Source organism: Meriones unguiculatus, chromosome 17 (assembly GCF_030254825.1).
Source record: "Meriones unguiculatus strain TT.TT164.6M chromosome 17, Bangor_MerUng_6.1, whole genome shotgun sequence".
NCBI classification, from domain to species: domain Eukaryota; kingdom Metazoa; phylum Chordata; class Mammalia; order Rodentia; family Muridae; genus Meriones; species Meriones unguiculatus.
The window spans coordinates 72,068,043-72,093,771 of record NC_083364.1 but is presented as its reverse complement, the minus strand read 5'-3'; the positions used below and the strand labels follow the sequence as shown (position 1 = coordinate 72,093,771).

The following is a 25,729-nucleotide window of genomic DNA, read 5'->3' as shown; positions in this document are numbered from 1 at the left end:
CAATATGTCTCAAACAATAAAAATGTTATTCTCAGTGAGTCCAAATTAACCTTGTTTAAATGACTATACATCATTTATTTAGCAAAGTATTTCCCAGCATGTAGGTGTGCACTCACAGGTACCCATGGGACCTTGAAGTTTAGTTTCTGGTGCTTCAAAAAACTGTAACTTAGCTGGCTTTGGAGAATGTCATCATCTCTATACCATATGTCACAGAAGTCAAAACATATGTCACTTTCAAAATAAATTATGACTATTACTGAAAGGGAGTGTCAGCATTCAATTGATTCATAATTTTTATTTCAAAGTTTTAGTAAATAGTGCCTCTTAACCAAACAATCTTCCGGTGACCCTGAAAGGAAAATATTGTAGTTGTGAGAATACAAAGCTTGAAACCCTATTTCCCCACTTCCTGGAATGTAGGCCTAGTAGCAAGACCTAAGAAAACTGCAAAAGGAGAGAATGAGCAAATTAAGTACATGATACAGACCTCAGTTTAACCTAGGAATCCTTAATGGTAAATCTTAGGCACAGAAAGAGAAACACAGGAAAGCAAACAAAGTACATCATAGTATCCATAGTCTCTATACGCACTGCCTACACATGATTACATACACATTCAGAATCAGCTGTCTTGATAAAAATAACCAAAATATATATGTTTGCTATGAGGGAAACATATGTTCCTTCCAAGCATGGATTTTCAAAGTTCAAGTTTAAAAAAATGCATGTATGCCATATGAGCAGAATGTCAATTATTGTATAAAACGTCTAACAGATAGTGAAAATAAACATAAGTGCCCAGTCAGCACAAAGGATGGAGAATGAAAACTATCTACCTCAGTAAAAGACTGGACTGTGGAAGAATAAGCCCAGCTTCGAAAAGAAAGCTCATGATTAAAGCAAGATTAAAGGCAGTGGCATAATCTGCAGGCTCACAGGAAGAAATGCTAAAGGCAATATGGATTACAGAATCAAGGAAGAGAAAGAGAATGAAGTCATTTTCAAAATCAGGCAAGTAAGAACAGAAAATTTAAAAGCGCAGACAAGAGGGAGATGGGAGATGGTAGAGACCAAAAGTGTTTAGGTGTAGCCAAACCTATGTGGACCTGAAACAGTCAAAATCTGTGGAAACAGAAAAAAAAATTCTTTAGGAATTAGCCATACTGTTGATATAATTATTGATTTAAGTATCAGTTCCTGTCTCAGAATTAAAGAGAAAGTGCTCCACCCAGCTAAGAAATGAGTTTAGTAGGATTACAGATATCCCCACAACACAAAGGACAGTTTATAACTCAGCTTCCAATTGCTTTTAGTATCAGTAAAATACCCATGAAAACTGTTCACAGTAAAATTATCTATTTGTCAGTTATACAGTTTTGATAGTTAATGGTGACTGTGGTCTTATTTCTCTTATATCAAATGTTTGCTTGAAGGACTGATGCATACACATTCACAAGAAAAGAGAACTATTAAAAGTGCTGTCTGTAATCACCAATGCAAAACATTACAAATCATTGTTTCATTATTGTTATCCCTTCAAACCAGTCTCCATGACTGCTTAAAAATGGGACGTCAGTCTGTGACAGAGAATTAATTGGCCATCACAAACTAACCATATTTAGCATGATGATACAGTAAATCTACTGTGACATAAATATGAAAATGTCAATGACATTGACAAAGGCAAAAAAGCATTAACTATATAGTCTTTGATCTATGTTTCTGCATAACATTATAATGTGTATATTAAGAAGATATTTTAAAATTCAGAAGCAATTCACAACCATATTTCAAAGAGGCATATATATTCTCGTTATTGTTATATTACATTTATTTTCTGTAAGTTGATATAGTCATTTCAATCTCATAAGAATGCTTACTTTTGAGTAATTCTTAAAGTAATTTATGAAGATTAAGAAAATAACTGTGAATCACCAATGTGAAGTTAGACACAAATAAATAATCAGTTACTGACTATGTAAATACTTTCTTTTTACATTATATTTAAATTAAGGCAGTCTTCTTCAAGTGATTTTAATAGTTTTTCCTTTTTTTTATCTAAATTACTGTATCTTCATCCGTTGTAGCTAAATGTCATTCAGTAAAAAACTCAACACTGTTAAACAATTTAGAGGGTAAAAACACAGATATTCTACTATCTAGATACACAAAGAAATAAGGGTGAAACAAGATAGAAAATTAATGGTTCTTATAATCCACAGCAGTGATCATGTAACCTTCCTTTTTAAGTAACTTTAAAAGGCACAAGATTACTGTAAAATATTTACTTGTTTAATAAAATAGATATGTACAAAATATATTAACATGAAGATAAACTTTTATACTTTTTTACTATGCACACCAATGTACAATGCTTACCAGATTAAATGTAAGCCCCTACTATAGTAGGCATCCCTCTATTAATGTAGGCACAGGTTCATTAGATGTATTGCTCATTCTAGCAAGCAAAATAACATTTTACCTTTTCTGGGTACATGATATACTAAGTGGGATGGGGAGCAGCATAATGGTATTTTTATGATAATAAATAGCACATAAAATACAGAGAAGAAGAGGGTCAAGGAAAAACAGATTGATAGATGCTTGACAGTGGAGTAGGAAGAACACCCACAAATGTGTCAAAAGTGGAGGGAGGTAGAAAGCCAGGCCGCTGATGACCATTTTCATTTTCTTATTTGTTACTAGGTTTGGTTTAGTTGTTTTTTTTTTTTAATAGACATTGTAAATTTTTCTTAATGATCACAAAGTAATACAAAGTAATAACAACTACTACTCAAAATAAAAATAATAAAAATAAAAGGATTCAAAATAATAAAACATTTCCTAGGTTCAAATACCATCAAGTGGATGGAGTTCTCTCTGTTTGAAGAAATGCCCGTGTTCACGTGGGAGCACAGGCTTTGTGTTTTCATTAGTGTCAGGATCTCTCAAAGCAGTAGGGACCTGAAGTGTGAGAACTATTTCCTCTCGATCTAAATGACATGCAGGCTTTGGCTTCCCAAGAGAGGGAGCTGGGGCTCAGCTGCCACAACCTTGACAAGGTGGCCCTTGCACAACACACTTTGAACACAACCTTGTGAGTAACTTTAAGGAAAGCTCAATCCATGCTTATTTTTCCCTTTTAAGGTTAGTTGCATGAAAAAATACAGTGAAATCAATGTAAGATACCATGATTCACAATAGTAAAAGAAACTTCTTTCCAGAGCATTCAGCTATAAACTGAAAATAGTATGCAGTCTTGTAAATGTTTACATTTTAAACTGCAGAATTTGCATTTTTAGATATTGGAGGTTTCCAGGGCCTCAGATGTTAAAGTTGCTAATCTGAATGAGTCCGGGGAACCCTCCTCCATTGCTGGAGGGAATGTAAACTGGTACAACCACTTTGGAAGTCAATCTGGCACTTACTCAGACAACTAGGAATAGTGCTTCCTCAAGACCCAGCTATACCACTGCTAGGTATATACCCAAAATTTGCTCAAGTACACAACAAAGACATTTGCTCAACCATGTTTATAGCAGCTTTATTTGTAATAGCCAGAACCTGGAAACAACCCAGATGTCCTTCAACAGAGGAATGGATACAGAAATTGTGGTATTTTTACACAATGGAATACTACTCAGCAATCAAAAAGGAGGAAATCATGAATTACAAATGGTAGGATCTAGAAAAGATCATTCTGAGTGAAGTATCCCAGAAGGAGAAAGACAAACATGGTATATACTCGCTTATATAGACCTACAAGATATAATAAACATAATGAAGTCTATACACCTAAAGAAGATGAACAAGAAAGCAGACACAAGGTAAGATGATCAATCCTCACTTAGAAAGACAAATCAGATGTGCATTGGACATATGACAGGAGTCTACTGCAGAAGGCATCTGAAAGACCCTACCAAACAGTGTTTCAAAACAGATACTAAGTCTCATAACCAAACCTTTGGCAGAAGGGGAGTTAGTATGACAGGGAAAGGATAGGAGCCCCACAAGGACCAAATATATCTGGGCACAGGGGTTTTTTTTTCTGAAACTGGTTCTCCAACCAAGGACCATGTATGGATATAACCTAGAACCTTTACTCAGAGGACGCTCGTGGTAGCTCAATAACCAATTGGTTTCCCATAGTAAGGGGAACAGGGAGTATTTCTAACAGGAACTCAATGGCAGGCTCTTTGACTTCCCACCCCCCAAGGGAGGAGCTGTTCTGCTAGGCCACAGAGGAGGATTGATAAAACAGATTCCTGATAAAACAGGGCCAGAAGAAAGGGGAGGAGATCCTCCCCATTCCATGGACTTAGAAAGAGGCAGGGAGAAGCTGAGGGAGGGAGGGTGGGATTGGGAGGGAATAAGAGAGCGGGATACAGCTGAGATACAGAGTTAATAAAATGTAACTAATAATAACAAACAACAAAATAAATTATAAAAAAAATTTAGAGTTCTTAATGTTCAGAAGAAATATAGACAAAACTACTCAATGTCTGGCAACAGTTATGAAAATACTAAATATTAAACATTGCATGCAGGTTGTCTTTGCTGAAAATGATGTTCACAACATTTCATAAACTAACTCATGTCTCAAATACACTTTTCTAAATCAAAACACAATAAATTTTTAGCTAAAAGAAATCCAATGTATTAAAAGACTTAAAGTAAAGAAAATGTCTAACAAGAAAATGTATAACTAAGAAAAAACATTAACCCTGAAGTAAAGGACATTAGCAGTCAATCCCAGATTCAGCCTGATAAAAGACAACTATCATTACTTTGGGAAACCCATTCTAAGAACATAAAATCTGCAGGTTAAATATTGACAGATAATAGACACACACATACACATACACTTAAATATAAAGTGTAAAAACACACAAAATCAGCTTAAACAGAGTATGTGTGCATGCAGAACGCTATTGAACAAACTATTTGACCTACCTGTGAGGAGAGTACAATTAAAAACGATAGTTTGCTTTTCTTAAACAGAATGTGGTTAACAAAAAAGTCACTAAGTTTCTACGCATTTAAAATCAAGCTGAAGGGCTGGAAAGTTGGTTTTGTGATTAAAAGAACATGTTTGATTCCCAGCAATAATATGGTTGCTCACAATTATCAGTAATGCCTATTCCAGGGTATCCAATGCCGCCTTCTGTCCTCCAAGGGCAACAAGCACATATGTGGTACACAGACATACATGCAGGCAAAACACTCACACATAAAATAAAATTAAAAAACCTAACTTTAGAATTATTTACTTATTTATTTATAAAATTTGATTTTAAGATTCCTACAGTTTTTCATCTTCTACATGAAGTGAGTACATGGCAGAGGAGAGAGTATATATATATATATATATATATATATATATATATATATGTTGGTTTGATTCGAGACTGGGTTTCTCTGTGTAGCTTTGGCTGTCCTGGACTTGCTTACTTGCTCTGTAGACCAGGCTGGCCTCCAACTCACAGAGATTCACCTGCCTCTGGGATCACAGGCATGCACTGCCATGCCTGGATATAATTTAAATATTTAAGCCACATATACCATTAGATTAAAATTTGTAATGCTTCTAAAAATCCTGATTTTTAGTTTAAAATATAGATAATTATATATGTTTCATAGAACTATAAGCGTTCAAAAAAAAGCTATTAAGCAAACAAATTGCTTAAAATAATCAATGTATAGAATATTGAAAATGGAGATTTTCTGTCTTTCTGCATACCCACAACTGTACTGGAACTCACTATACATAAGAGGCTGGCCTTGAACTCATAGAGATTCACCTGCCTCAGTCTTCTGAGTGCTGAGATTAAAGGCATACATCACACACATACACATACATACATATATATGTATACATACAAACATACACACACATATATTCCTTGCTTGAAAACTCTGGGATCCTTATTATAAAGATAATACATATAGATGGGTACATGTATATGAGTGTGTGTTTGTGTCTGAGAAAATAAGAAAATGTTCTCACATAATTATAGAGAAAAAAGTAAACAGAGATGGTAGAGAGGACAGAATAACAGGAGAATAATTTTAAAAGCATATATAAAAACTGAGCACATGTGTAATAACTTTTAATAATAGAAAGTTTTCAATAACAGAAAATATTGAGCTATTTTGAAGATGGAAGTGGATTTGGTGAGACAAAATAAACACTGGAATAAAATAGATATTAAGTATTGGAGATAAATAAAAATAAGAACACATAAATCCTGAAAGAGTACAGGAAAAAGACTACACATAACAAATTAGAAATTTTAACATTAGTATAAAATTAAAGGAAACAGAAATGCCACACTGACTTAAAGATTTCTAACAATCAAGACACTATAAGAAACTTGGTTCCCAAGGAACTGTACAAGATAAAGTACTCCACTTTCATAAACCACCTATCTGTAACTGTCCTTCACAAAGCAACTTAAGAGAGAAAGCATTATTCAGGCTCATAGTTGGACAGGATACATCTCATTTTGATGGGGAAAGCATGGGCAGCAGGAAGTGGCTGATCACATACCATTGATAATCAGGGAGGGGACAGAGAACAGGAACCACTTCCTCCAGCTGGCTCAATCTCCCAGCAGTTCACAATTTGGAGAAACAGCCAGATGAAAGGAAGCACATAAATTTATGGAAGATATTTCATATTCAAACAATAACAGACCATTTTCATCCTTTAAAGGCGTTTTCGCATTGGCTCTAGGCAAGATATTCAATGTATAAATACAAAGAGCAAATAAATTGAGTTAAAAAGTAACTGAAATCATCTCACCACTGTTTTGTACATGCCGATAGTTCCATACATAGTAAGGCATCAAAATCATGAGAAGCTGTTTCAAAACAGAGCTGATCCCTGTTTTATGGTGGCACAAAGTTATCTCTGAAAATGTCTATATGATTAGAAGAGACAGGTCTCCCAAGGAGCACAGTGTTCAAAACATGCATCTATCACCAAGATCTGCAGTGGGAAGAAAAAGCCACTAGAGTATCTCAGAGAGGAGGCAATAAAGCTGAGTACTAAAGATGAAACAACAATATTCTAGAAATCCTGCTGAGGTAGAATCCGCTAAATTTCCTGACTGATTGAAAGTGACAATAAAGGAAAGACACAAGGTAAAAGAACTTTAAGTTTACAGTTGGAGACACCAAAGGAAAGTAGGCCTTTTGAGAGCAATAAGTAGTTTAGAAGGTTATGTGGGCTTGCAAGTAAAAAGTAATGTGTGTTTCTTCTCATCACAAGTCAGTTCAAAGCCTGCTTCTGTTGGATGGGTCACATTCCCACTAAGTTTTGATTTGTACATAGAACAAGTGCGTTATTGTATAAAATAGGTTCCAATTTTTCTCTAGGTAATGCATCATCAATAATATATATGTATATATATATGTCAACATACATAAATGGATATATTGTCTACTTACATTGGTTTACCTTTTCTCCTCTTCCAAGTCCATATATGTATTATTAAAACCCATAGTGTACAAGCTAGCTAATATTGACTTTACTCTCCCAGAAGAAAAAAGAAAGAAATTAGAACAGCAAAAAGAAAGTGTCTAGTGAGTCCTACTTACAATTTAATACTTTCAATATTATTCTAATTTAAACTACTATAGTCGAGTAATTCAAGTAAAAGCACACTTTATGTAAAAAAGAATTATTCGCAAACACTACCTAGCACCTATTATGCGTAAAGGGACCTTTTCTTGCTAACATACAACTTAGACATGTGAACTGATCTTTAACAGCACTGAGACATACTATAGGTAATGATCCTTTTACAAAGGTATCTTCCCTTCAGTAGACATTTTTATGTTATAGCTATATATAATGTGCCATAAATAATCGTAAGCTAAAATAACTAGTAGTTGCAGAGATGTATTTTCAAGAATATATCAACACAGTATGTTTAAGCAGCCATACAATTCACAAAATAATTGGTAAACCATTATATGATTGACAGCCTTCAGGAGTTATAAGCAGAGACAGAAAGAGAACTACCTTAGGATTGGTAGTGGTCACTCAGAAGATAGTGCAATTTCTAATAAGATAATTTCCAATAAGAAAGGCACATTTGGCTATTGTGTGAACTGAATGTGCAAGCAGATGTGACTAGAGCCCCAGTGCTCTCAATACTCATACCAGAAAAACATTCCCATTACTGTGCTTTACCATGTAGAATAGAACTTCTTGATCATTTACACCCAATCCTCCACTGTGATTATTTACAACCCAACTAGTTTTTCTTATTCCCAATAACTCTCACTTCAATAAGTATTTTCTACTTATCTTCAGTGTGTTAACTTCAGTTCATTCTCATAGTCCCTTTGATTTCTCTGACATATTCCTTTGAGATTTCTTCTAAGGTTGTAGGGAGATAGACAAACCGTACTCAGGATCTAACTGATAAAATACAGTTACTATAAATATCATTATATATTCTCATTTATTGTTGAAAGTGTCCAGTGAGTCCGACTTAGAGTTTCATTTTCAAACATAAATTACTTTCAACTTTGAACACTGTAGTAGTTGAGCCTGGAATTATAATGGAGAGGGCAAGTGTTGAACTCATACAACCATCAGATAGTACTTTAGCATGAATTCATAAAATATTGGATCTGTACCCAAATGTGTACAATAATGCAATCACTGAAGGCGAAATGCAGTATGGTCTTTTGCCCTATGCATGGACAAAGACAGGTATTTATGAAGTAATTACTAAGTAGCATTTTTCTTTTTAACAAAATGACTTTACCCTCTCATCAGTTCTGTCCTACATACTGTTATATTGTCACTGGATAGTTAAAGCAAGGGAGGACCTTGTCAAAAGTCATGGTGTTATCTAGTGCTGCAAAGACAGTTTTATAGAGTTCTCACTTGTACACATTATACTAACATCATAGTGCAAGAAAAAACGGGGCCAGGTAGCCCCTGAAAGGTCATAACACTTGTACAAATATAAAGCAAAACATTTGCGATGCATAGTGCCTAGGAGGGAGGCATATTATATGAACCTGTGCTTTGTACATATAAAATAGCCACATCAGACACAGTATGATTTCCTTGAGTGCTTTCAACAGTAAACTCAAAAGGTCTTTTAGAAGAACCAAAACTTAAATAATAAAAAAATGTAGCCACTTAGAATGAATAGTTATAACTATAGGTTTTATTTTTTACAAATACAAGTCAAAAAGTTGAAAATCACTTTGCTGTTTTTCTTAAAAAAAAAATGACCTGAATATATTAGATGTTTTGAAGTGCAAATTAGGAAATGGAAAAGAATCAGATATGTAATTTGCTCAAGAAAACAAAAACAAAAAACCACAATGAAAAACTGGTAGATAATAAAGCCAGACATTCCAAAGATATTTAAACCAGTCCAACTATACAACATAACTGGTCATGACATCCTGTTAATAAGATGGCAAATGGACACCAGCAGTAGTAAACGCTGACTTAGTATACTGGTTAGTTTACTGCCTTCTCTAATATCATCCCTTTAAGAAAATTTGAGCAGGGGCTAATTATTGGCTTAACAAGACTTATGAATTCCTGAATTCTAATCTTTCTTTCGAGGAAGGCTACAGAAAGTTTATGGATTGTTTCTGCTTTGTTGTTGTTCTAAAAGTTAAGTGGTTGTGTGGTACGAGGAAAATAAAATCAAACATAGGTGGTGAGGAAAAGGAAAAGAAAGATTCCATAAACATGTCACTACCTTTACCTTCTCTGTTCAACAAAATAAACTAATATTCACTCTCTTCATATGATCCATATACAATTAAAATCAGCACAGTTGTAATATAACTAATCAAAATAAAGTGTTAATATTTTTGCTGGGCTGCCTAATATCTAAAAGTAAATTAATACGAAATAAAAGAAAAAAGAGAAATAACATAAAAGAAAACAATTCCAAAGTTCTATATCCTAATCTATTATGTGCCTTAGATAGTAGAATCCTTTGAATGGATTCTTAGAATGTGACCTTAGATCAGCAGCCATCAGCACCACTGGGTCTTGGATATACACTAAGTTCAATCACTTGGATACTTGTTAAGTCTAAGTTCTCAGGCCTTCCTGACCTACTGCATCAGAGTGGCTAGTCTCTCGGGTGCCAGAGACACATGTGAAGTTTGAGAGCTTACCCTTCAGAATGCCTCTACGAAGATGCAGGTCGACAGCTCTGGTGAATAAAAGCAGAATCACAACGTGGCTATTTCCTCTTTGACCTAAGAATTTTTAGCTGAAGGCACATAAAAGAACAACTCACTCTCTCTCTGCACTCCTGGTTTTCTACATAAAGGCAGAATATAATGTTTCTCTTAATACAGAAACCCCAGAGAATATACAGGGACCTGAAACCAAGCCTTTACCCCACATTGTACCTAAAACTGCTATTGTTTTGACCTCACTTTACAAAACTTTTCTTCATTGTTGAGGATCCTATATACCCTATAATTCTAAGCAGCCACTTTAAATGCCTTTTCTTTCAGTTTTTCCATATGTAATGCACACTGCATTCATTTGCACAGTTTTTGTTTCATTTTGGTTTGGTTTGTTTTTGTTTTTGTTTTGTTTTGTTTTGTTTGTTTTTCTTTTGCTCTGCATTTTTTTAAATCTCTAGTTATTTTTCCTTTGGTTAAGGAGACCCAGCTGAAAATCTTGGAGAGGAAAAGATTCATCAGAGTGTTTGGGAGGGACAAAGGCAAGGAAGGGTGTTTATGAGAGCCAGTGTGTGAGCTGCAGTCACCAAAGAAGGGTGCTGAAGGGGTGGGGCGGGAGGTCAATATCACTAGAAAAGCAGAAAGGACTAGGGACAGCCTGTGAAAAATTTCCCTATCTGGTATTTTATACTTTTACATTCAGTTATACTACAAGTAGCAGTACATTTTAGGACTGTTCTTATTTCAGTAAGATTCAGTTTACTGTTGCTTGCCCTTAAAATTGTTGGCCATCTTACCTACTTCAACAGCAGACTTCTTTGGAAAGTGCATCTAGTACTGTGTAAAAGACTTTTTTCATGAACTCTTATAACAGAAGACAAATGTTTCCCTAATACCTTATGTTCTACGGTATTTTTGCAAAGAAAGTGTGAACTGTAGAATATGTTGTGCAGGCATGAGACTGCCACTCAGTAATAAAACACTGATCTTCAATATATGGGGCTTTGTGTTCAACATTCAACAATATATCAACCACAAAAACAGTATGTAGAATATGAAAAAAGCAACAAAAATTATTTCTAAAAGAGGTTCATAATCAATGCAAAAAATTACCTGCGTATTTACAAGTTTAGCTAGATTAGGAATTGAGACCAGTCCTCCAAATTAATTTTACTATTATTATTATTATTATTAATTACACTTTATTCATTTTGTATCCCCCCATAAGCCCCTCCCTCTTCCCCTCCCGATCCCACCCTTCCTCCCCTTTCTGCATGCATGCCCCTCCCAAGTCTACTGATAGGGGAGGTCTTCCTCTCCTTCTTTCTGATCTTAGACTATCAGTTCTCATCAAAAGTGGCTGCATTGTCATCTTCTGTGGCCTGGTAAGGCTGCTCCTCCTTCAGGGGGTGGGTGATCAATGAGCAGGCCAATCAGATTATGTCAGAGGCAGTCCCTCTTCCCATTACTATGTAACCCACTTGGACACTGAACTGTCATGGGCTACATCTGTGCAGGGGTTCTAGGTTATCTCCATGAATAGTCCTTGGTTGGAGTATGAGTCTCTGGGAAGTTCCCTGTGTTCAAATTTTCTTGTTCTGTTGCTCTCCTTGTGGAGTTCCTGTCCTCTCCAGCTCTTGCTATTTCCCACTTATTACATAAAATTCCATTCACTCTGCCCGACAGTTGGTCATCAGGCTCAGCATCTGCTTTGATAGTCTGCAGGACAGAGGCTTTCAGAGGCCCTCTGTGGCAAGTTCCTAGGTTGTTTCCTGTTTTCTTCTTCTGGCTTCAGAGGCCATGGACATCAGAAGAAGAAGAAAACAGGAAACAACCTAGGAACTTGCTCCAAATTAATTTTTATCCTCACTTAAGACATTTATTGATCGTGTGTGTGTGTGTGTGTGTGTGTGTGTATGAGTGTGTGTGTGTGCATGTATGCCAAGGTCCATATGTGGAAATCAAAGGCAATGGTTCTCTGTCTTTCTACCATGTGGGTTTCCGGGACAGAACTCAAGTCATCTGGTTTGGAGGGGACAAATATGCCATTATAAACTGATGAACTGCAGCAGCCCCATTCTTTCAAACTCCTAACTTATACTCTTATGTCAAATGTTTCCACCCAGCCTTCCTCTGACCTCAGTTTTAGAAGCATTTGGTATATATGCTGAAAGGGTTAGACTAACTTTGTAACCTATATGTCTTCTAAAGCCTATAGTTTTGAGTTTTAGGTCCAGGTTAAGCTAAAGCCTCTTAGTACCTTTCCAGAAAGTGAAGGAATGTGACCCTATCTGTGAGGACAGATATAAAAAAAGGGCAAGAAAGCAATGACCTTCACTCAGCAAAAGAAGGACCAGACCCTTGTCCTTGAGATAGTGTTTCTTAGCAACGAACCTAGATTTCTTCTGAGTAGCTTTTGACCTCCAGCCAAAAGTCTATAGTCCCTAATCTTCAAGGATGAGCTAACCACCTTAAATTGCAACTGCATCCACACTTGGCAGGTCTGGCCAAGCTTGAGCACCTAAGACTAACCAATTATCTTACTTTATAACTTCCTCATCCAATCCTAAATTGCCAAAACTGCAACTTCAAATTTCCCGCAATTTTTCTTTTAAAAACCTAAAGGCTTTTGTCTACTGGTGCCACTCTTTGCTGACCAGCAGGGGTGACCCCGTTGTACAATGGTTAATAAACCTCTTGCTTTTGCAACGAGTCTTGGTCTGGGGGAGTTTCTGGGAAGGGCACGATTGAGCTGTGAGACCCCAGGTCTTACAATGCATGCATAAATCCATACATGTGTGTATTGTGGCTCACAGAACAACAATAATAATAATAATAATAATAATAATTAATAATAATAATAATAATAATCCCAGTACTCCAGAGGCAGAGGTAGGCAAATCGGCAGATCCCTGAGTTTGAGGCCACTCTGGTCTACAAAGCAAATTCTATGACAGCCAGGACTATACAGAGAAACCCTGTCCCCAAAATACAAACAAATAAAAATTAAACAAAAATAAGGAAAAAAAAGAAGAAGACTAAAATAACAAAGGCAACAAAAACAGAAAAAGAAGGAGGAAGAGCAGAAGGGAAGGAACAAAGAAAAGAAGAAAAGAAGAAAGGAAGGATGAACAGATACAGAATCAGATCACTGTCAGTTGCTATCACCGTTTACTATGCTTTACAATCAACCCGTCTGTATTTACATGGATTCTACAAGAACAATAAACCTTTCAATCTATGTTTGTGGGACAACAAAGCACATTAAGATCAAAATATAGGAAATAGTATGGTGGAACCTCAGCATTCAGCCTTGTATGGCTCACTTTATTTTATTTCCTTAATCACACTTTTTTTCTGAGAACATTCTTGAAGTACATTTTATTCCTTAGTATACTTAATTTCAATTTATAGTATTCACTATCTTAAGTCAATTTTTATTCTCAAACAATATGTCCCCTATGCTGTTTTTTAATATAATCATATTCACCCTTAATGTTCTCCCTTCAACTGCCCCAACATTCCTCTATCACATTTCTCTCCTAACTTAGCATCATTTTCATTTCTAAGACCCATTATATCCACTTACTGCTGTCCATATGCAGAGGGCTGTAGGATCATCCTGTGAGGCAAGGGTAACCTACCACCATTAATCACGCCCTCCAGGCAAAGTGCTTCCCCTGTGCCTGCAGCTCTCAGCTTACAACAGCCAGTAGTAAGGTAGGGGACTCCTCCTCCACCTAGTCTGAAATTTTGACTGGCTTAAATTTTTTCAAGTCTTATACAGATAACCACAGCTGTTGTTGATGTAATTACTACAATAGATCTAGAAGACAGAATTTCAAAATCAGGGCCCCAACTCTATTTCTTATATTCTGTGTGTGTGTGTATGAATCACAATCACTTTGAACTCATTCTAATCACTGTAGTAGTACCAATTTATAAACAATTTGGTTTCTTTCTGACACTATCCTCATCTTTGTTTTACGGCTGCTGTAGGATTTTGTTCTGTAAGGTTACTGGTGTCCTTAAAATCATGTGTAACCTCAACTACACATTGGAAACACTTTTTTTCTGATTCTACATTTTTAGCAGGTCACAATTTGAGGATATGTCAGTGAAGAAACAAAACATGGATATACTTTAGCATAGCCTTACATTTAGCTATTAAAAGTAACTTCTGCTTTCCCTTTAATGTTCTGATTTAAATAACCATGAAACTAATTAAACACACACACACACTTGTGGAGACAAGTGTTTCCTCAGATCAAGTCATGCCAATTCATGTGTATAGGCTGTTTGGGGGACTTTATTTTAAACTGCTGTTCTACTGAGCATTCTTAAGAAAAGATACAAGACTGTTTTCCTATGGTTCTTCATGTTTGTTACTGTTGTCCTGTATCCACTGGAAAACCTTTACTATAAAAACACATTCCAAATTTCTAAGAATTATCATTTAAATACACATCTCACACTCTGTGCCTTAATTTCCGTCTTTACTGATAATAAGACTCCTGGAAAATGTTGCTATTAGCACTAATATAACTGATCTTCAGAAAGTGTTTAAATAGCACCTGATGCATAATAAGTACTCTAAGATTAAAAAGGAAAAGGAAGAAGGAAAAAAGAAAGAAAGAAAGAAAGAAAGGAAGGAAGGAAGGAAGGAAGGAAGGAAGGAAGGAAGGAAGGAAAGAGGGGCTGTTTTACAAGGAGCAAACTTTCAACTTTATCATAGTCTAAATTAAGAAATAAATTCTGACTGGTCAACCATTACACATTTGTAATTATGCAGCAATTGTTTTCTTAAACAATGTTTACAAAAAGAAAAGCAAGAAAGGAAAGGATCGGTGGGTTGTCTCCCTATGGTTGCCTACAAAGGTGACCCTTTTGGGGAAAACACATGTTATTTGTTCCCTGAACTGCACATGATTAGTTTCTTCATCACACACAGACAAATTAGGAAGGCTGCTGTGGTGCACAGAAATCTTCCATTAAACAAAGTCAAAATTAATGATAAAATTGAGTTCCCTTTGTGTTTGATTTTCATCTATCTGCACTCAATTATAAACAAGCTATCAAAGAAAGCTGCCCATTAGCTGTTAATTCAAAATGACTTCAGCTTCCATTGGTGACTCACTGCAAAGGACTCTGCGGGTCTTCAGCTGAAAGTCCAAGGGGAAAACAGAACTACAGAAGCTGTTCCTCCTCTGAGCCTGCCATGGAAGCTCCACTGCAGGGGGATAAGTTTAAACTTAACAAGATGAAAAAATATTGGACCTAGACATTGAAACTAGACAAGAGAACTATTTTCATCTTTTGCTGTGGTTTAATGTCCCTAAGGTAGACACAGATGTACTAAGTACAGTCCAAAATTCCATTTTTCTGTACCATTTTTCTGTATTCTTCAAGGTTTGAGAAAGTATTCAATTAAGAAATGTCTCAAAGAGCTTATGCGAGCTCTGCCTAGAGATAGCATTGAATTATTAATTTGAGTTTAAGTGTGTTATCTCATGATTGGAACTGCTCTTACATTACAAGCATCAGCCACAAAGCATTCTGATTTCTAACATATTCAGAGTGAATATATTTTTGAAGGCTCTTATCTTAACAGGTTTGAACCACAAAACCAAAGTGCTGGGCCTTGTCCATTTATAAACAGGTAACTTACAGTAATATTAAAGCCACCTTCAGTCTTGACTTGAAATAATAAAAAATTAAAAACCATTATTCTCAAATTTCATACATTTAATTTAATATAATCTCTTTTCAACAACAACAATTAAAAAAAAAACAAAAGGATTAAAATGATATTTGAACACAAAATGAGAAAGGGGGTTTGAGGAAACAAAATAGTGAAGGTTAAGTACTATAATTCCACAGAGTATTTATTATGTAGCTTTCATATAAAGTAATTAAAAAAAGGTGGTGGGAGGGTGAGGGGGAGAACATGGAACTACTAAATAAAAGTATTTTGAATCTTTGAGTATAGAGTTTTAGTCACTTTCCTGTTGTTGTGATAAAACAAAATGACCATGGAAACTTTGAAGAGAGAAAGTTTATTTGGATTTACAGTTCTGGAGAGTTTAGAGTCCATCAGGGAGGGAAGGAGTGGCAGCAGCCAGCAGGCAAGGTGAGTAAGCAGCAGGAGCTGGAAGCTAAGAGCTCACCTTGTAAAACAGGAGGCATCAAGCAGAGAGAATGAGCCAGAAGTGGTTCAAGGCTTTAAACTCTCAAGTGATGAATTATTTACTTCCCGCAAAAGGTTTACCTCCTAAACCTTCTCAAACAGTGCCACCAGTGGGACCAAGAATTCAAATACCAACCCTAGGGGTGGAGACTGGGGACTGGAGAACTTTTCTCATTCAAGGCACCATAGGAAGGTAAAGCCTTTTCCAGAAAGAAGACAGTCTGTGGGGCTGAGGAAGCAGCTCTATGGATAAGCTTTTAAGCTATATGCATAGCAATGTGATTTTAATCTTAGGCAACATACACATTCTACAACAAAATACTCAGTATCCCAAATAGGACCAATGAAGATTTTTAAATAACAAGAAACGCAGACAATAGAAAAAAAATTCATTAAAACAAACTAGTATTTGCTAACTACTGTTAGCAGGACTCTTCTAATACAAAGAAATTCTGTTTATGACTAAATACTATTTAAGATATACTAGCAAATGCACTGTTGCTGGGAAATTAACATTACCATAAGAGATTTATACATTTCTTTCACTTTTAACTTGATATGAAAATGAAAAAATAGTTCCCATTGTGAAGTTCATTTATTTACAGTGACTATCCTATCTATGGATGAAGACAGTAAGCATGGGGTAGTTCCTACAAAACAGACATTACAAAGCCTCCAAAACTTCACTGTGTTCAAAATGAAGTTTCCTGATCAATTACAGACAGGATTATAGATTGTTCTACAACTGAAGCAGATATTGGTCACAGCATGAGAAGGAACAGGCTCAAGGTCAGAGGGGAAAAGAATAAACAGTAAAGGGAATGTGGATTATGAGAATATGGAAGATATCACTGCAAAAATACTGGTTGTTTCTGAGACTATTAAGCAAGAAAAAAAAACATTTTGAGTAAAAAATATATTGTCTGGATTCAGAATCTCATACAGAAGCAAAAAGGTCAAGGAATTTCATTACAAAGAGTTCAAAACAAGAGAACATGAAGAGATTACAGAGAATAACATGAAGAGATGTCTTAGAATGATGACAAGTCTGACTATTATATAAAAATTGGGAAAGCAATTAAAAAGTTTTATAGAGATAAGGCCACTTTTAGAAAAAGAGTATGAAACTGTGTCTTTGGGCACATAGTAATAAATGTTCTGTTGTTGTTGTTCTGGTTTTGGTTTGGAGGGGTTATTTTGGTTTTCTGTTGTTGTTGTTGTTGTTGTTGTTGCTGTCTGCTTATATTGCACCACAAATTCAAGAAAAGCGTTTCCATTGTTCTTTCTTTCCTAATGTCCAGAACTGACAGTATAATGCTTTAATTAAAAAAAAACATAAAATCAAATTCTTCTTAACTATTATATTAAGAAAGAAAAAAATTTAAATAGCATCATTTGTAAATTATAGTTATAAGCATAAAAAAGTATATTTCTTTCTCACTCATCTTTGCAGTCATATGATTTATTATACAATTGCATTCTTTTAGATATTTACAAATTTAATTTGTGTTTCCTATCAATATGCTAAGGAATTTATAAACACATACAGAAGGAGAAAGAAAGAAAGAAAGAAAGAAAGAAAGAAAGAAAGAAAGAAAGAAAGAAAGAAAGAAAGGGAAAAGAGTCAATTTAACAAGGCTTTATTCTCATGTAAAGGGAAGAAGCCATTTCCTGATATGTTATTTGGGCTCATTAACATTCATAATGTATTTGCAAACAGAAAGAGTCATCATCTCTGTGGTAAAGGAAAGTATCTAATTCTACCTCTGCACTCTCACAAATTAGAAGTCTCAGGGTTTTAAAGGTTGATTAAGTTGAACTGGATAACAACTGAAGTGAGTAAGGATTTTCTGTGGGTCACAGAAGAAAAAAATATCACATATAATAAGTAAGAACATCGAAAGCAATAAATCATAAGAATGACTAGAATCTTATGATCACTGCACGCTACAGGAATGCAATGACACAATAGAAGCCTCGAATCACTAAATAATCTTCTGGGCAGATGTGTTCTCAGCTTCTTACATCTGAAAGGGGTTATTTTGAAGTTTGAATTAAAAAGGAAAAATTTACCAGGGTTTCTTTTCTCACCTGAACAAATAAGCAATGGCAAAAATACACTAACAGAAAAAAAACAAAACAAACAACAAAGGAAAAGAAACCACAAATTGCAATGAAATGTTATAAAAAACATAAATAAACAAAGCAATTAGAAGTATAAGAAACTAAAAGGACCCTCCTCCATTGCTGGTGGGAAGGTCAACTGGAACAACCACTGTGGAAATCAATCTGGCGCTTTTCTCAGAGAATTAGGAATAGTGCTACCTCAACTTCCAGCTATACCACTCCTAGGCATATATCCAAAAGATGCTCAAGTACACAACAAGGACATTTGCTCAACCATGTTTGTAGCAGCTTTATTCGTAATAGCCAGAACCTGGAAACAACCCAGATGTCCCTCAACAGAGGAATGGATACAGAAATTGTGGTACTTTTACACAATGGAATACTACTCGGCAATTAAAAACAAGGAAATCATGATTTTTGCAGGCAAATGGTGGGATCTAGAAAAAATCATCCTGAGTGAGTTATCCCAAAAGCAGAAAGACACACATGGTATACACTCACTTATATAGCCCTATTGGATAGGATAAACATACTAAAATATGTACAACTAAAGAAGATAAACAAGAAACAGGTCCAAAGGTAAGATGATCAATCCTCATCTAGAAAGACAAAGGGGATGGACACTGGAAATAGGAGAAAACAAATAACAGGACAGTAGCCTACTACAGAAGGCACTTGAAAGACTCTACCTACCAATGTATCAAAGCAGATGCTGAGACCCATAACCAAGCCTTCGGCAGAGTGTAGGGAATCATATGAAGGAAGGAGGAATTAGTATAACCTAGAGGGGACAGGGAGCCCCACAAGGTCCAAATATATTGAGCACAAGGGTCTTCTATGGGACTGTTTATCCAACCAAGGACCACGCATGGATACAACCTACAACCCCTGCTCAGACATGGCCCATGGTAGCTTAGTATCCAAGTGGGTTCCCTAGTAAGGGGGACAGGAACTGTTTCTGACATGAACTCATGAGCTTCTCTCCCCCTCCCCCCCCCACCCGCTGAGGGAGGAACAGTCTTGCTGGCCACAGATAAGGACATTGCAACCATCCTGAAGATACCTGATAAGGTAGGGCCAGATGGAAGGAGAGGAAGACACCCCCTCTCATTAGACTCCGAAAGGGGCAGAGAAGAGATGAGGGAGGGAGGGGAGGATTGGGAGGGAAAGAGGGAGTGGCCTACAGCTAGGATACAAGTGAATGTATAAAATTATTTAAAAATAAAAAATATTAATTATGTTAAAAAAAAGAAACTAAATAGAATGGCAAAAGTAGGCTAGAGAGATAGTTCAGTGGTTTAGAGAATTTGATGATCCTACAAAGGACATAGGCTTGATTTCTAGAATCCACATGATAGTTCACAACCAGGGAATCATTTGCCATCTTCTGACCTACCAGGCATGCATGTGGTACCTATACATGAAGTGAAATATTCATAAGCATGAAATTTTTAAAAATAATTTGAAAAAGAAAAACAAATCTACAATCTGACTTTACAGAAGAAGAACCCTAAATGCTAGTTTTCCAACCACACTAGCAAAGGTCCTCTAAAAGACTCAGAAAGCAGAAGCCCTTAGGACAAGAAAGAAGACCAAGCCTGAGTTTAAAAGATGACATGGCTCCTGGGTGCTACTGTCCTGTCAAACAAACAGGTCCATATATACCCCTCAGCAAAACTATGTCCCTTCTCTCAAACAGGAAATCCCAGTTTACTCTCTGAAAACTGCTGAACTAGAAGCCTCCAGACTTGGGGAGAGTGAGTTCAGAAGATGATGGGGAATAACCTGACTTAAATAAGTGGACCATTCATCCATAGTTCCTGCTCTTTTCTTACTGCCAACAGATTGGTGTACAGCCCTCTATTCCATGCCTGTGGTACCCACTCACTATAATGCATTGCAAATTTCAGCTCAAGAACAGAGAAACATTTCCAGGGGAGAGAAAAAAATATACCCTCACAGCCATTATTTTAGTCAGTCCCATTTATTAACTATCTAACAGTGAAACTCACCAGATACCTACCAGTATCCCTCTACATAGAAATTAAAGGTCTTTCCCACCTAAATTTAAACAATTCTACAATCATGGATCATTGTACCACTGAGTACAACCTGACATTCAGAGAGAAAAACAAACACAGGAAAATAATACCAGAAAGAGAGGCTAGTACAGGTAGGAAGAAAACTTGATTTTTAAAAATCTACAACTTACTAATGAAATATATTTTTTAAAAATCTTTGGCACTTAATAACCTAAGTTAAAAGCAGAAACCAAATTATTAGAGACTTTGAATGCATAGTCACTAAATAAAAGCAGTTGAAAAACAAAATCATCTTTCGAAGTATAACAGAAAGTCAAAATGATGGACAGGTTAAAAGACAGTCTAGGAGATTCCATATACAAATACTAGGTATCCTGAAAATCGTGAAAAAATAGAAAGAGAAGGAAATTGACCATGACATAGTACATGTAATGTTCTAGAAATAAGGAATCACAACTTATCAGACCATTCTTCTTATCAGATCAATCTTTTTAGGCAATGACTGTGACACTAAATTCTTACATGCCATTGCCCTAGCACAAAGCTCTTTGTTGTAACCTTATGCCAATCAAGCTCATTTCAGTTCTCAGTGGTGAGTTTTAATCTACCTCATTTTATCACCCAGACTATTTGAACAAAATCCTTCTCTTTTTTGTTCTCAGGAAAGAGTTAACATTCTGTTTTCCAGCTGCTAAAACATGGAGGTCATAGTTTCAAAGAGCTATAGAACATGGTAATAACATGAAACTGTACATCTGAGACATGTTTACAGTTCTGCATTATTTTAGGAGTCCCCCAACTCTCCTTTTCTTTCTGAACCCTTATCCTGACCTGCAATGTAGGACATTTCATAGTATGGTCCATATAGTTAAATAGACTCCAATGAAGACACAACTTGTAGTAACTCATTAATTTTGTGATCTCGTAAACTTACATTTAAAAAAGACATTCCTCTTTCCTAGCAATATAGTAAAGAATGGAAACAAATGAATATAACTTCTAATTTTTTCAAATGTCTTATCTAACAAAATTGCAAGTGTAGCTATTAGGTTTTATGCTTCTTTACTAGCAATCAATTCTGTAACATCTAAATATGTTTTACAGTTGAAAAGGAGAATCATCCTGTTAAGTAATAAATTACTTATGTCCAAATTTACAAACTGAAGCCCTAACTCTTAAGATGATGTTACTTGGAGATTAGGCCACTAGGAATTAATCAGGTCTATGTGGAGAAACAAAGTTAGACAGTCTGTTATGGGCTTAGTGCCCTTGTAAACCTCTCCAGAGTTTACACGTACTCCCCAATACCCTACCTTCCTTTCTCTCTGCCATGTGAGGAAACAAAATAGCCCACCTTCTGAGATCAGGAAGAGAGAGCTTAGAAAATAATCATCATAGCCTCTAAGACTTCCAATATCTCAAACTAGGAGAAAATGCATGTGCTTTTTAAACCATCCATTCTAAGGCATTTTGTTATAGCAATCTTCACTAAAAAAACAGGTAAGCTTTTGCAAATGTTGAAGGGCTGATGCCAAGAAGGCTCTAGTATATTTTCTTTTACTGATTGGTAAGCAACAGTTAAAGCACATAAACATATTAGACAATGAAAAATAAGCTAATTCTAAATGCCATTGCTAGTTTTAATTGGAATATCAAAAGGAGAGGAGGGAAGGGGGTCGAGGAGAAGAGAGGAGAAGACTGGAGGGGAGGAAAGGGGAGGAGAAAGGAGGAGACAGAAGGGGAAGACACAGGAGAGGAGAGAAGGGGAGGACAGAAAAAAGGAGGGGAGGAAAGGGGAGGGGAGGAGAGGAGAGAAAAGGAGAAAGATAGTATATGGGGTGTTGGGTTGGGATATTCAGTGTATCCCTGAATATGTGAACTGTCACGTTTACCTTCCTGATCTCTTCACCTAAGTCTCTGATATAGAGGGCAGGCCTGTATGAACCCTATGTCCTGGGATTCAGGTCTCAACAGGGTGCCAGAGATAAAAGGAGAATAAGGGAATAGATCTCTGTCTCCTTGACTCCTCTGACTCCTTCAGTGGAAGGCTGTTGCAAACTCCCTTTAGTTCTCAACCAAGTCCAGTCTCCTCTGAGGATGAAGCACTCCTCCTACTTGGTCTCCAGTTACCAATCTTTGGCTTTTCTAGCAGCAGACAGTGGATGGGATCATTTTTAAGACTTCCAATTCAACAGTCTTGTGAACTCTCTAGTTATTTTCTCTGCATGCTCACCTATGAAAATAACTTTTTTAAAAAAAATAATACCTATTTAAACTAAGCAATACCTATTTGATTATGCTATTTGCCTCGCCCTTGGGACTGGATCAAAACACACCTTTATTCATTCAGCAATCTCAGTTCAGAATGTCTTTCTTCCTACTATCTCTCTGAACAACTTCTAAATGTGTTTCTAAGTATGTCTGAATGTCACTTCCCTTTGTAACATTTGTGTTACAAACGTTATATATTTATATTCACACAATGAACATAATGTTTGTTCATTTTTTTTTTGTCGAACAGCACTTCCTATTTAAAATATATATACATTTTATGTTTATGTGTATTTGTGTGTATGTGTGTGTGTAGGTCATTTGCAGTTCAGGAACTGACAAATAAGAAAAGCACATGACCATAAAAGGATACTTAATAACTATGAAAAACTGCTAATTTCTTTTATTTAGATATAATAATGGTACAAATTTTAAAATATTGAACAAAATGATCTAAATAAAGTACATTTATGTATAAAGGACATTAATAATATGAATGTAGTTATCCTTTAGGTAAGTGGTCCTTCTTGTTACTTAAAGCCATGAATGTTTATATTATATCATTGTATTTTAAAATAGTCATTCACTTTTAAAGGATTTATTTATAACATAAAAAAAAGTTAAATATCTTTTTTTCAACAATTCAGTTGAAATTTTTAAGTGTTTTTCAGCAGTAGAAAATGCTTATTTTGTTAATGGTTACAAGATAATTCAAAGGCAACAGTCACAGCAACACTAACAAAAAAACATCAATCCCTTTTTGGACTAAAGTGAAATTTCAGTTTCTGCTTAAAAGACAGCTTTTACTTGCCAAGAGGAACTACTCCAGGATAACATAAAGATAAGTGGCCAAAAAAAGTTCATTGACTTTTACAGAGATTTTAACTTTTTTAACCCCCAAAAAGTACATCAGTTTCCAAACCTGAATAACCCAGTATATTACTGTTTAGTGTTACAATAAAAGCTAACTGTGCCCTTAACAGTTGAAGTGTCTAAACACTAGTAACAACATCTTATATCAGAGTTTCTACTTAATTACCTTCACCATGAATTTTGAAGATTCATACTGAAGAAAGAGCAGTTTACCTAATGCTTACTTAATGTCTCCCTGCTGTAAACCAGTATTTTGTCCATTTTTTCCTCAATTTCTTTTTTTTATTGATTTTGCATCCTTGTTATAGCCCCAGTAATTTTTAAACACCAGAAGAGAATGAAAAAAGTAGTGTAATCATGAGATAATAATATCTGTTAAAATAATTTCAATCATTATTTCATGTGGCCAAGGAACAGCAACTTTTGAAAAGGAAGCGTATTAATGTAACATGTAGCGCAAGCAGATGTGTATAAACGCCTTCAATCAGAGCAAAGCAGCAGACACCCAGTATGGCTTCCACATAGCGGCAATCATCCATCCCTGGCACAGGCTAAGCAATCCTTATCAAAATGCTTGACAACATTTTTTAATACTTGCATATAAATGAACCATCTAGAAGAGGGAACCTAAATACAAAATTCATGTATATTTTATCTCTGCCTTAATACACAGAGCCTGAAGGTAAGCATTTATGATTCTTAACAATTTATATAAGAAACAAAATTTCATGGTATGGAATTTTCCACTGTATCATCATGTCAGCACTCAAAAGGCCTTTGGTTCTCAAGAATCTTAGATTTGAAGTTTTGGATTTGGAAAGCTCACTGCAGATTTAATTATTTTACCACTTGCATAGAAACCAAACTTTGAAATTCCTTTATTCAGCATTTAATTTTAATAGCAAGGAAGGTATCAGAACTCATAAAATTATCTAAATATAATGAAGGAAAGGATAACACAACAGTTTGAAATATAATAAATCCACAACCTAAAGTAATAACAGTTTTATTTTATTTTTTTCTTATCAGTTACATTATATTAACTCTGTATCCCAGCCATGTCCTGATCCCTCATTCCCTCCCAGTCCCTCCCTCCCTCCCTCATCTCTACCCTGCCCCTTTCCAAGTCCACTGATAGGGGGGGACCTCCTCCCCATTCATCTGATCCTGTTTTATCAGGTATTTTCAGGACTGGCTGCAAAGTCCTCCTCTGTGGCCTAACAGGACTGCTCCTCCCTTGGGTATGGGGAGGCCAAAGAGCCAGTCATTGAGTTCCTGTTAAAGGCAAACCTGAGGAACTAAGGAAGAGCCAGCAATGAATACATTCCTCCAAAATTGGGCTTAAATGAGCCCAGTGGTATTGTGGTACAGACTTAAGACCATGAGTTTGGGCCCAGCTTGGGCTACATGTCAATACATGATGAAGAAAAACAAGGAAACAAACAAACAGAAAGAAAGGAGGGACATACCTTCAACTTGGACCCGTGAGGTATTGGGGGAGATTTATTCTGCTTGGGTGGGATACACAGCTCCCATTTTCCATATTCCAGTTTCTTATATGGGTGAGAAAATGGATTCCAGCCATCTAAAAACATAAAGACCATATAACTAGTAACTTGATAGGACTAGGATTATAAAATAAAATATAATATACTATTTAACTGTAAAACTCAAATTTCTTAAAAAATATGTTTTCTCCCTCAATCCTACCTCTTCCCCAAAATGGTACCCTGGGATGTGGAAAGGGGAAGTAGGTGGAAGGGTGGGACTGTAAGGAGAGGAGGGATTGGGGTTGGCGTTGGAATGCAAAATATGCTAGCAAGAATAGACATAGGGGATTGATTATGCGCTTGCTACCAAGTTCAATGGCATCAATTCAATTCCTGCTACAAACCAATTCTTACAAGATGTTCCATGAATTCAACACTACGCTTTAACACATACAACCAGATACATACCTAAACACACACACACACACACAAACACACACACATGCACACACATACACACACAAAGGCACACAGGCATGCATGCAGAC

The 25,729-nt window shown here is 35.9% G+C and overlaps 1 protein-coding gene across 3 annotated transcripts in view; it reads right to left on the bottom strand.

Moving 5' to 3' along the window:
- The window catches only part of Gbe1 (1,4-alpha-glucan branching enzyme 1), a 262,697-nt gene that overhangs the window by 154,709 nt on the left and 82,259 nt on the right, over positions 1-25,729 (bottom strand). For all 3 annotated transcript variants that reach the window (XM_060370626.1, XM_060370624.1, XM_060370625.1), the window contains exon 3: positions 25,161-25,276. In XM_060370626.1, coding sequence (XP_060226609.1) covers positions 25,161-25,276 — 116 coding nt within the window. The remainder of the gene's footprint in view (positions 1-25,160; positions 25,277-25,729) is intronic.